The 13,963-nt window shown below is 30.9% G+C and overlaps 1 protein-coding gene across 2 annotated transcripts in view; it reads left to right on the top strand.

Moving 5' to 3' along the window:
- The first annotated feature begins 1,150 nt into the window (after positions 1-1,150).
- Positions 1,151-13,963, top strand: part of LOC124369181 (DAZ-associated protein 2-like) — a 65,693-nt gene continuing 52,880 nt past the window's right edge. Inside the window, exons 1-2 of one of the 2 annotated variants that reach the window (XM_046826992.1) lie at positions 1,152-1,307; positions 11,355-11,413. In XM_046826992.1, coding sequence (XP_046682948.1) covers positions 11,383-11,413 — 31 coding nt within the window. In that variant the 5' untranslated portion in view covers positions 1,152-1,307; positions 11,355-11,382. Of the gene's footprint in view, positions 1,308-11,354; positions 11,414-13,963 lie in introns of both variants that reach the window. The other variant, XM_046826993.1, reaches the window with a different exon arrangement.

Genomic DNA, 13,963 nt, shown 5'->3' with positions numbered 1-13,963 from the left:
ACTTAAAGAAGACAAATATTTGTGAAAAACTATACAACGTTTAATTAAATGAACATAATACATAATACTGTGAAATTAATCGAAATTATTTCCTAGTTTACGTGATATGTAATTGTTATAAATTAAACAGAAAATATTACCTAAAATATAATTAAAGTTTTAGTGACGATCTGAATATAATTCCTTGTTTCGTAATTAACATGATATTTTCAGTAAAAACATTCTTTAGCTAAAATTAGTTGTTATGGCAAAAATAAATCACTTGCAATCTTATTTATTGAAATATATATGGTATTATTCACATATCAAAACAGACTTACCAGAAAATCTATTTTGTGCCCATTCTGATTATGTAGAAAGTAGATTTAAGGGGTAGATTTTATTTGTCCTTTTTTGTCCTCTTATGACAAGAAGCTTATAAATTGCACTTATTCCTATAAGGACCTTAGCGCTGCTTCCGGAGTGACAGGATATTCAGCATGGGTATGTTATGGGGTAGGGACCGCCTCCTTCCCATGAGATCCATGAAGAAGAATTAGGGCACTAATCTCAAAGTTATGTCTCCCCGGAAGAAGGGGAGGCCAGCTCTGAACCAGCCTCACCAGTTAAAGTAGGCAAGGGATGGCACACCCTTGTTGAGGTTAGCAAGAACCTCTGATACTTGGAGAACGAACCCCACCAACTCCAACAGTTATATTCCGTAGTAGACTAGACCTATCGAATTACCCTTGCACCCTAGAATCTCCACATTTGCGGTTAGTGACAACCGTAAGGTTTCCCAGATTTAAGTGACACATTGGTTTTTGCTGTGCCCAGTGGTAGGTTGAACTGGAAGGTATAAACTAACCAGAAGTGATACTTGCTGGGCGATACATTTTTCCCTTAGATGTACTAGAATTTTCGCTAACGCTCACTATTCCGTAAAGTTAAAAACTATTAAATATTTAAAATCTGTTTAAGTAAAATTGGGTAATTAGGTCTCACCAACCACAAACAATTGTATTTGATATAATCCTACAATTAAACATTTATGGTAAAAATGGCAGTGGGAAAGTACAATATTTTATCATATTGCCGATCTTTAAATAAAATAAATTATACAACATGATATTGACCTTTAACATTGTTTTCGTTGTGTTGGCTACTCTGGTTTTTGCAGGAGCTCCATTGTTATAATCTGCAGGCTTCTACATTGACCGTGGTAATTAGCAATTTCTTCTGTGGATTTTGTTGAAATTTTACGTTTGGAAATCTATATTATCAGGTCTATCTAAATTATCTGAGTTCCACAATGAGTGATAAGAAGGGTATGTATAGTTTGACACGTATAATTCTTATTAATGATTTTCAAATTTAAGGGTATTTCCAAATGTCTTAATTTACGCCCCGTTCATGTTGGGTGTCGATATCTTGTAATCTGCCAAGTGTTGGAACAAAATTAATGTTTTAATTTTTTTGTAGATAATCATACTATATTGTGATATTACCAATATTATTATGTTGTTACATCATAAAACTATAGCTCTTCCTGGCCTTCAAGAATCAATATGAAGATCTCAAGAGTAGCATTAACCTATGGCTGGCTTAGGCTCATTTCTGTTCCTGTTACAGATGATGGTTGCTTTTTCAACTTAGAAAAAGCCTATTATGGTTAATATGCATTCACTTGAAAATTTTGAAAGTTTTGTGTTTGATACTTTATACTATTTAATATATTTAACGTAGCCTACTTCTTGCCTTTATAGCGTAGGCCTAATCAAAGGAATTTTTAATATGGCCTGGCTATGATATATCAGCTTAGTTAAATGTGAGTTAAGACTTTGTGGGACTGGTTATAGTTTATTTTTATTCTACAAGATTTCTACCTTTTCTTACCTCTAGGGCACTATTGAAACATTCTTCTACATTGCAGAATCAAAGTGTAGACTAATTTTAAAAGAGTGTTGTGATGTATTAATATCTGTTATTAATTAGGCTACCTACTGTTCCTTTGTTTATTTTATACAATTTGCCTGTAACCCATAATGTTTTCCATATCGAGATATGTTTGCTTAATTGGTTCTATAATTTAAGAAACGTGATTATAAAGTTAGAGTGTTGAGATATATGTAGATAACTGACAATAAAAATCCTTATTGCCAGATCAACGTCTGTTACCGAGCCACTCAAGACAATCTGTTTTCATATATTCCCACATTGTAATTTCCCGCACTCATGTCATTTAAACTGGTTATGTGAGTATTTATCAATTTTAGTTCTCAAGAATTTGTGGTCAGACCATATATATATTTTATATTGTAGTGATGGGTACTATTTCGGGGAATGGTTTTCGTTTGTCATCAGTGTGGAGCAGAACTGCGGTGATAGCTGGAAGCAAAAAGGAAAATGCTAAAAACTAAAACAATTCAGTTTCAGTAAAACAGAAAAATAAAAAAATTTCAAAAGGAAGTATTGGTTGAATGGTTTTTAATGCCTGTGATTGTTATTAACACAGGCTGCTGGCAGCAACTTTGGTGCTACCGTGCCCTGATGGCAATGAACGAAAAACATACTTCGAGTTTGTAGGCCTACCTATCATCATAATCTAGAGGGCCTGGTTACAAACCCAAATTCTCACAAGCTAAAAAAAAAATATTCCAAATCATATAATCCATGTCCTCTTCAAATACATGTGCAATTTTCAAATACATAATATAAGAACATTAATTAATAACAACAATAATTATTATATTTTTTGTATTCTTTGTGTTTTCAAATTTTCGTTCAATCTATTTAAAATTATACGTGTTTAACAACAAGCATATCTCAGTATGAAAAACATTGTGACAAGTGAGTTGTATGAAAGTACTGTTAATTTTTTTTTGAAGAAACAGGAAAAGCTTGTTTTAGGATCCTTCCAACTAGCACATCAGGATGATTGTTTCAATGATTCAACTTGCTTAAGGTTTCCAATTACTCTATTAATGTCTTGGGGTTCAGATTAGTTTCTTTAATCATTGAATTAGAAATTATGTTGGAGATTATGAACTTTGTAATTATTTGGTTGAGCCTCCCTCCTTTGGCTGCATGTAAGTACTGTAACTTGAGATATTAGTGTGTTCTTCCGCCCCATCTCACCAGAGATACGGAAGTGGAGGGTTCTTGTATGCCCAGATCCGTTTTGTTACCTGTCCATATTAGGTCTGAATAAAACCTATTGTCATTTAGGACCAATAGCAATGTTATTATTTCAAGTTTGTCTTTGAATGGTAACTTCAAGTGTGATGTTTTTGTTTTCACGCACAATATTATATCAAAAGATCACCTAGATGCTAAGACAACTTTTTGTATTTTTTAGGCAGAGTTGCTCTTCAAACTTAATTTTAAGATTCTTTGAAAAATCCATGAAAACAAAAATTTTAGTAGGTTTGTTAGTTTGAAAGAACTACTATATCAGGTTGTGTGTAAACAGTTACTCATTGGTCATATCTGTTTTGTAAATTAATGACACTTTAAAGAGGCTATTCATTTCAATTTAACACTTTGGTGCTTACGTGCAAGTGCTGTAACAGACAAAATGCCTGTAGCGATATTGCACTCAGCACAAGCACTGGTGTATTAAATAACAATTCTAGTTCAGAATCCATAGATGAAATGTATACATTACATTTACCACTCATAATATTTTTAATATTGACACATATCACTCCGTAATGCATTTATAAAAGAAATAAAAATACCAAGTTGGAAAGTAGAGGTTATTATAGCTAGCTGATGAAAACCATCCTTACTGCCAGGTCAAAGTCTGGGGCTGAGCCACTCATCATGATAGTCTGTCTAGCTTTAGCATTAATCAGTTATCACTGTGGAAGGTTTTAGTTCATAGAATAATTAGTAACAATGTCGTAGTTTTCTTTATTTCAAATGGTTGCCTCTAGTTAGGTACTACAAGTGTATGCAGCCATACAAGGATTAACCCTTTGCCCTTGGGATGCACTGAAACATAGTACAAAAATAAATGAGTAGACAAGGAAAAAATCTCAAACACAGACTATACACTATTTATACAATAAGCTAACATTTTAATAGTACATAATGATAGTGGTTAAGAATAACCTAATGCCAAGAAAAAATAGCAATATTATACAACAATGGCAATGACTATATAACAATAATAGTTACAACATAGAATATTAGAATAATGAATAGCTATATACACAACAATAACTATGTATGTATGTAATACAAAACACAAGCTGGTGTAAATGTGTGCATGTTTTCAGAATTTTGTACCTTAGGCCAGATTACCAGCATTGTTTGTGTGTCAGCTTGGTAATTACATTTAGAAAATTTCCTCTCAGGTGGCCAGCTGTGGTAGACATCTGAAAAATTGTTAAATATGTCTGAGCTAACACAAAAATCGTAATGATCAGTAATGCTGGCCATCCACAGATATTAAAATCACTCCCATTATCTTATTTGGGGCATATATATGAACTGTGTGTTATTAGGCACAATCTTGGCATTTGAATTGTTAGAATCAGTTGTTTTTTTGCAACTTATGTTTTCAGTTAACCCTTTTAACCCCAATGTCAGATATATCGAACAGTGGAGATCTGGCATAATGACAACATCCATTTTATCTGTCCTTATTTTGATGTAACTGGCTTATGAGATTTCAAAGTGCCATCAGGTTCGTTATAGTGAAGGGTGAAAAACCCAGCTACATGAAAAAAACTACAAACCTAATTGTTGATTTTGTCCTCTGTGAGTGCAGTTTATTTGTCGGTGTCAGATATCAGATTACTTAGTTGTGACTCATTGTTGACTGAACCTTGTTGAGTTTTTGTGATTGAAATCTCATGTTATTTATTTTTTTGTACTTATTCTCCTGCCCCTAACAGAAAAAAAATCAGTAACAATTAGTATTATGTGTAAGAAATATATCCATAGTGTTTGCTTTGGACACCATGTTACTTTTTTACATGAATGTTGTTGATATAAAATGTAAATGTTTTAAATATTATATTACTTACTATTCGTTTAACTCTTTGGGATACATAATTAGTTTCGTTGTTACATTGTTGTCAAGTTTTAAATAAAAAAAAGAATTAGAATACAGTTACCTCTAATATAAGGAATTAGTTTTCTCCAAATATAAGTTTTTCAAATATTTGGTATGTAGTAAGTAATATTTGTTCTATACACTATTTGCATTTTTAGGGGCAACAATTTCTGTTACCATTCATAACCATCCAAACAAAGTTTTTTTGAAAATGTTTGAAGTATATTATATATTTTACATCTTAAAAATGTATATAGTTTGTTTATACTTTTTATTTTTAATTCATATTTGAAAAATAACTTTTTCAATTAGCCCATTGTCTTAAAATACACTTATTTATGAACAATAAAGAACTGGATCTCAAAATTACCCTAAAAGTAAAAAATGATGTGCATTCTTTCTACACTATGCACCATTTTCTCCCTCTGGGGCTTTTTGGCAAGTCCATGAAAAACAAAGTTGTGTTTAAAGGGTTGAAGAGATCAATCAAATTATAATTACTGACCACCAAATAAGTTGATAGGACAGACAGCATTACATTACCTTTTTAACTATTAATTTGATCTAATAGAACATTCTACATGTTTAACTAAAAGAATTAGTATGTTAGTAAAAAATCATTGTAGGTAACAAATGTATTGTAAATATATATTATCTAGAATTGCACTAATCACAGGACTATAGTTTATGGGATGTTGGCCCATTTCCATAAAATTGTATGTTCAGGGACTTCCGCAAAATATGATGTTCCTGAGATACCTCTAACTGTTACATCACAACGACATGTTTTTGTATTCTAATGATCCATACAACTATTTTTTCCTTTTTTGTTATAAGTTAGGTTCTTACAGTTGTTTTTAGAATAATAATGGAATATATTTGAGAAAAAGTGGAACAAAAAACAATAACATTGTCCTACATGAATCTAATTTTATAAATAGTCTTATGAAAATTTGTTTAATTAACCTCAATTTGGAAGCAAAGTTGATAATTACTCAACAATTTATCTGTTTCCACTGTAATTTAATAAATTTAATTGCAACAATGGAATCAAAAGCTAAATTGAATATACAAACTGGCTCAGAGGAAAGTCTGATTATACCTTAAAAGTATGGGGAAATAAGCATGGAAAACAATTGTAATAAAGGATAAGGAACACTTTGCACTGATTTTAAATAAGATTTTGTTAAAGAGGTGGTTATGGATAATTTATTAGATAAACATATGAACAGTTTAAGTTAAATTTAAATTATATTAAGGAAATTATATTTAACAACAAATTAAATAATTAAGAATTTAAGTACAAAAGTTAAAGGGCACCCTGTTTAATACTTTGATTTTGGTTGTGTGCAGTAAAAAATCATTAAACAATCACATTTATACAAGTTGGCTCCAATATTTATGATATTGCTGGAGCAAAATATTTAATTTGCACTTACTAAATCAGCTATCTACAAACACATGAGATGGTAAAGCTTAATATTATATATTATACTGGATTCACGAGTGTTGAGAATAACCACACCTTCAGTTCAGTGAGCCTCAGGTATTATGACTACTCTCAGTTGGGTAGAGTCTTCATAAACTGTGTGAAATTCCCAGAATTTTTGTGTGCTGAGATCACTTGCCTTGCTCTATTCTCCAAAAGAAGTTACCCCTGAATTGGTTGAAGAGGTTTATGTTTATTCAGAGGCTTGATACAAAGGATCCACTGGCCAAGTCAGTGATTTAATGCTTACTCACAATATAGAGGCTCAAGCAGTTGTCACCACGTCACGGGCAGTGGTGGGCAGTATATCAATCTCAACACTCAGTGAACCCAGTAAAGTCCACAAAGATTACTCATTACCCATAGTATACAGTACAACCTCGTTTATGTAGACTTTATTAATCCGGATCGATTTTTATTTGGAATAAAGCATGCAGTATAATAACAAATTAACAATGTTGTAGTACACCTATAAGTGGTTGATGGTTTTAAATTTGGAAGATGTAAATGGTTGGCTTCAGACTGACAATAGCATCACTCTAATGACCAATGTAGATTGTTCTTGAACAGTAACAGAGAAGAGTGAAAACTATCCTGATAATGGGCTAGAAAATTATATGATTAATTCTGATGCCACTGGCAGCTTGATCGGTTGCTGATTTACTTTGAGTGAGAGTTCGACCCTTCAGTGGAAATGATGGCCTCCGATGGCTTCTTCAAATGTCCGTGTGATCGTACTTCCCGGACACAGTATACCAAAAGTTAAACAAAAAAGAATGAGTTATTTTACAAAATCGTATACATTTCTTTTTTGTTGTTGTTATTTATTTGTTTTTTCTACAAGTAACCTTTGTAAGACAAAAGTTGGCTCTCTTTTCTCTCTTTTACTGTTATATTTATAAGATATAAATTCTGTACTTTTTTAACCTATTATATATTACTGTATTCCCAGTTTTTCTCAATTTTTGTTTATTCAGGTCACTTTCAGTCCCAATTTATCTGGATAAACGTAGTTGTACTGTATCAAATTTTATTTATATATTCGCTTGATAAGGAACATTCAAGTATCCTCAATGAGCACCTCTTACTATAAATTTAATCCAGAAGATATTTGTTGTTAAGCTATAAACCAAATAACCATGAACGCATTGATTTGAATTATAATAAAAATCATATACTTTATTTATAAAAATAGTAATATAAACCAGACACCAATTTTGTGAGCTATTGATCTTCATGTGTGAAGTAACAGCTGATCATAAAACCATTGTATATCACACATGTCTTTTTACTATAGACTTTAACATTTACTGTACACAGTGTAGTATGTATGTTAAAGAAAGAGGTTTGTTACATTCTATATTTTTAGTCCTATTCAAATTTATTTGAAGTTTATTATTCCTTCCTTATTATGGTTATAAACCTTGCAATTTTACAAAGTTTGATAACAGCCTTTGTGAATAAATTTTACATAGTATAAAATTATGCAAAGTTCCATTGGCATATTTTTTCCTATCCTTAACTTTCAGTTATCACTTATTAATTTCTGGGGCAAATGAAGCTTTTCAGTTTTTTCATTTACTCAAATTTGTGTTTTTTGGAGGGTGGAGGATGTTGGTGGAGTGATTGATATTCAGGGTACGCTTTGCTTTTCATTTGCATGTGTTTTATCTCCCCAACTGTTTATTTTTCAACTCTTCTGGATTCTTTGGTGTTATTAGGCTTATGTTACCATATAATTTAAAAATATGGGAAGGCAAGTCAAATGATACTTCTCTATGGATCAGTACTTACATGGTAATTAAGCTACCAAGATAATACTGAGTGAAGTACATGTTATTCGTTTCTTTAGAAAAAAGTAGGCACTTTTTTCATACCAAACAAAACAAGTTACATTTTGTTCTGTTATGAAGTCAAACATGTGTTAAGACAACTTATCTCAACTATATAAATACAAGGTTCTGCATCAAAATAAAAAAGGAATACAAAAATCAGTCTTATGTAGACTGTTGTTTGGGATGTTTGGTCATTTAAATATTTAGTAAAAATAATATAGTGTATGTATGACAGATCATGTATCACTCAAATAAATGTCTTTTCTCTGTTTGAATAATGACAACTGTTAAGGAAGTAATTGTTTTGTGATATTAGATATTTATCGGGTAACTCGTATGCAATGTCAATATGCACTTGTCTCGGACGTGCCAAACTGTAATTCTGTCAAAACAAAATTACAGTAAAAATTATATATAATATGTAGTTAGTGTATGTATGACAGATCATGTATCACTCAAATAAATGTCTTCTCTCTGTTTGAATAATGAAATGTGTTATGGAAGTAATTGTTTTGTGATATTTACACATTTATCAATTGATGATTATTTTATCCAGTTCAGGTCATCCTAAAGTTAACTAACAATAAGGGGATTCTCTGAAACTTTAAAAAATGTAGAATTAGTTTTGTACATAAAATTTTATAATTTTTCTCTTACACGATACTGTATTATATGTTGCTTTATTCAACATCTGTCTACATGAACCATATATTGTAGTTAAAATTAATAGTCAGCTAAAAATAGTTGTATTTGATAAAATGTGTATAATATCAATCTAAAAAGAACTGTAGATTGTAACATATTCAAAAATTGCTTGATTTTGACTTGAGTTTTTGTCGGACTCCACAAAAATAATTATACTAGTTCCCAGGAAAAAAGGACTAAATGGTTTAATATAAACAATTTTGATTAGTATTAGGAAAATAAACACATTTAAGCATTTTTATTAATTAATTGCACCTGAACTTGTGAGTTTATTTTGAAATTCTAATGTACTTAAATTGATTATCATGTAGTAATGCTATTTTCATGTGTTTTATTTTATAAATTTCCTGTTGATAAAATTATTATTTTGGAAAAATTCATAATTAATGTATTACTTAAAACTATTTGTCTGTTAAATAAAAGAAATTTATTTAAGGAGAGGGTTTTCCCCTTTTTTCATTTTTACGTTGTCCATTCTTCAAAAACCATAAATCTACCCTGAGAATTTAACAAACAGAGTAAGTGGGAGAATCAGTTCCACGTGACAGAAAGTGACAATAGTGATAAAAAGTGCTCCATTCAAATACAAGTTTAAACTTGTGCTAATTAAGTTCAGAATTATAGTCTATATATTAGACTGTGTGGTATCAGATCTCTCCAACTAAGACAGCGTAAACGCACATGTCTAAAGAAACAAATTATTATTTTCAAAGGATTACTTTTGATTATTTTCATTCTTAGTAATTTTCTGAATTTTGGGAATATTATATAAATTAATAGATCTGACAATATAATAATGTGGTTTTGAACAAACATTTTCAGGTGCTTATGCATTTATATTGTTTACACTTACTATTTAAATATATTTTTTTTTAGGAAAATAAAAAAAAAATATTAGCAAGATAAACATTTCCTTGTGACATAGTTGTATTGGTTTATCTTATCTCAAAGAGGAAAGGTTAATAAGGTGCTCCATCAGCACAGCAGTCAGCTTTACAGCACTCAGTAGGGTGTTCGTATAGGGCAGTTTGCTCTCGGGTAGGATGGTCCGCCCATGGGTAGGGTGATTGGCCCTTGACTAGGGAAGGTTGGTGCACATGTGTCACAGTCAGGTGGTAAGTTTTGTTATTTTTGATCAAAAACATACATATATACATACATACATTGGAATCTTTTATTGAATTGTTCATTGTTCTCTGGGTATGGTGTTATTTTCCTAAACCAAATATTCAACATTTTGGGAAAATAAACCACATCTGTATCTGACAAAGCAGATGGTGTTTTCATGTACAGCTAATGTTTGGTAGCTCATCTTAGTGACAAGAAAGTATACTAAAATGACATGGAGATATCTACACAATAGTCTGCTGTATTCTTTACCCTAAGTTTCTGCAGAATTCATGATTCCAGTAAATTTTGTATTTCAACTTGTTTGATGTGTTTGTTAAGAACAATTTTTCTTTCATACAGAGTTAGTGTTTTGACTTTTGGGAGATAAAACCTATTCTTTTAATCAAGGACTATTTCTAGTTTCTGGGTTGAAATATAGTCCCCTACAAACTGTATCATTCTGATATAAATATCCTCTTAACAACAAGTTGTTTGGATTTCTTTATGGCATTCTAAGAGAATATATGAGTAATGTCTTAATGGTTGGTGATTGTACTCTCTGTCTGTGTTCTATAGACATTCTTTCAGAAGTCTCATATTCCAGTAGGGGTAGGAGATTAATGTTAGCTTTGTGAACTTGAAATTCGGTCTTGTTCTACTTTTAGGTAAGAGACATTAGTAAATAACAAGGTTCAAATAAATATTTTGTAAGAATGTAAGAGGTAACCAGAAAGGTGAGAAAAGGTTTTTAACACATAAGAAGATGAAAATCATATTATGTAAATTTACAAACGTAAAATATCACCTTTTTAAAGTTAATTTTGCAAAAAACATACTTTTAAACTGCAAACCTTAACAAATTTAAGGTGTTATTTTGAATATGTACAGTAAAATAACCTAATTTCTAAAAGCTTCCAGTCATCTGTAAATGACTCTACTTAAGAAGGGCCCTTGTTGGTTGACAGATATTGATATTTCTTGTGACACAATTAATGTAGTAAAAAGATTTAATGAGTCATCACAATATCTCTGTTTCATAAATTAATTAACTGATAGTTAAAATAATGTCTGTCTGTAAGTAGGCCTAATTGTTTATGAAGGACTAGTTTAGTTTGTATATTATTTATAAAAGATGCATCACGACAAAGAATGATGCCAAGACTGATTCCAGATTGGAGACTCTATTACGAGCCTATCACATGAAGAGTTTGTTGGGATTATTGTGTAAAGGTGATGTTCCAATAGCTTAAGGAATGATCGTACCTGTAGATGGTTTGTGGTGCCTGTATTGCTAGTATGGGATCTACGGTTTGCTGTGTTTTCACTTCACTTTTATAGTACTTTTACTCTAACAACACCTGACTCTAAAGTTTTGTACAGTTCGTTTGCTTGTGTGCGTTTGTTTTATTTAATATGTTCATGAGAAAACTGTGCAGGTTTTAAATTCTGAGCTTGTGGCCCAGTGTCCTGTTACAGTTTTCAGAAATATTTCCTTTAAGCTTACTTGGATTATCTCAGTCAAATAGTGAAATATTCGTTTGTCGTGCAATGTATATATTAACTCCTGGTATCATGCAAGTAGGATTCTCTTCCTTTAAAACTGTCTTCTGTTTGAAAACTTATAAGCTTCATAAGAACTAAATTTAAAGTAGTAAAGTGAAAAACACAACATAATTTTTTAGTGGTATTCGGTTAATTACAAATATATTAATTATCTATTGAAGTTTTGGTAATTGTGTACTTTAAGAAATATATATGATGTTATGTGGAAATCAGCACATAATTGCCCGGAAATTAAAGTTAATATTATTGTGGCAAACCATGTTGTGGAATTTAAAAGTAAAAGTCCACTATAAATTGTTGCATTATACTGTGAAGAGAAAGGATGTAAAAATAATTTTAGAAATTTGCCTTCAGTTAGGTTTGTACAGAATGCAATCTCACATTGTTTAAATAGCACAATGGTATTTGTACGTTTGGTGAACAAGGAATGAGAATCATTAAGTATATTTTTCCTGTTTGGTTGTGATTATCTTCTGAGTTGGTGGGTTTACAGTCAATCAATTTCATTTTGATGATTACGTTTCAACTTTGATAGTTTATCCTGTTGAATTCCAGGACACCAGTTGGCTCTAAATAAATATACAGTCTCACGATTAAAAACTTCTTGTGACTGAAAAGCTAGCAAAAATGATGGCCACTATCATCTTGTTTTTTGTAACAACCTTCTAACTATTGTATCATTCTAGATGCTCCTTTTCCTTCTATCCATACTTTCATTCTTTCAGAAGTGTTGTCTTAAAAGGTCCAAATCTTCAGAATACTTTAGAATCAATATGAAGTGATAACCATCATTTGATTACTCTTCATAAAATCAATTCAAGGTTATTACTGCAAGGATCAAAATTCAAGTAACTTGGTGAGTGTAAAATGGATTTGTGTTACAACACTTAATAGATAATCAAAATAATTATTTTGTCCTACGGTTTCCTAGTTTTCTCCGGACCATGTAACTTATGTAGTTGAGTTGTTTGACACTTATTTTTAAACAGATATACAGTAAATATTCACATAATAAGCATAATTTAAAGGTTTTAATTTTAGAAGACCATTAGTAGTCTGTTAGTTACAACCCAATATTTCTGAGTGCTCAGTGATGCTTGCTCATACATTGTAATTGTTATTAAGTTTTATAACAAGCACATACTCATTTAAAATTGTATTAATGCAAAATTGTATTATTGCTCTATTTAGTACACCTTGTTCACTAATGAGAGGGCCAGATAGATTTTAAATAACAGAATACCTGGATTCAATGTGTGAACACAGTCTAAAGATGTTTGGATTTTGTCTGTTTGATATGTTCTTACTTGTAAAACTTGTAATCCTGATACCTCTCTCTCTCTCTCTCTCTCTCTCTCTTTCGAGGTGTTGTAAAAGCTCTTATAATTAAAAAGTGTTATGGTATCTAGCTAACAAACTAGTAAATAAATTTGAAGTAAGTGTGGATTACTACCTTTAAAGTAAGGTATACTACTATGTATAAGTTCAATATTTGGATGACTTTGGTGTTATAAAAAACTTGGTTAAAATAAAAAATTACATAGTTTAATTGTTCCCTATAATATACTTTATGGCATACTGATGTTTGCTAAAACTTATGTAAACTAAGATGAAAAATGAAGTTTTTAAAGTTTGCAATAGTAAAAGCTTGTTGCTTAGAAGTAGGTTGTATTGACATGAAAAATATATTTGACACAGTGTACTGTCTTACCTACTTTCGAGCACATGATTTGAAGTGCACAAATACAATGCCAATTACCAGGTTTACATAACTGAGAATATACCAAAGATGGGTTGTATTTAACCAAACTTTAGTGGTCTTTTAATAATTTCTACTTTTTATAACGAGATTTCCACAATGTGAAGGATTGATGTCTCTAAGAAAGGATAACTGGCTACAAAAATTCACCAGTGACATTGGGTTGTACTTAACCACCTTACGGATTTTTATGAAATAGGCTTACATATTGTTAATCAATATGTCTGAAACAACACTAAATGTGTTTAAAATTAAAGGAGTAATTTTAAATGATGACTAAAAATGTCAACATACAGGTCAAATACTGACCATTGATTGACTTTAATCTGCAGTGTCTAATTTATTGTCTACTGTTGCTCTATGTTGAACATGAATGTCCAGAAATGCAATGGAAAATACAGAGCAGTTGATAAACAATATTTAGTTTTGAACTGTGTTGATATGGATTGTATAGTTAT

The sequence above is a fragment of the Homalodisca vitripennis genome, chromosome X, assembly GCF_021130785.1.
Source record: "Homalodisca vitripennis isolate AUS2020 chromosome X, UT_GWSS_2.1, whole genome shotgun sequence".
Classification (NCBI taxonomy): domain Eukaryota; kingdom Metazoa; phylum Arthropoda; class Insecta; order Hemiptera; family Cicadellidae; genus Homalodisca; species Homalodisca vitripennis.
Note: the sequence above shows the minus strand (reverse complement) of the source record. Positions and strands in the feature narration are given on the sequence as shown.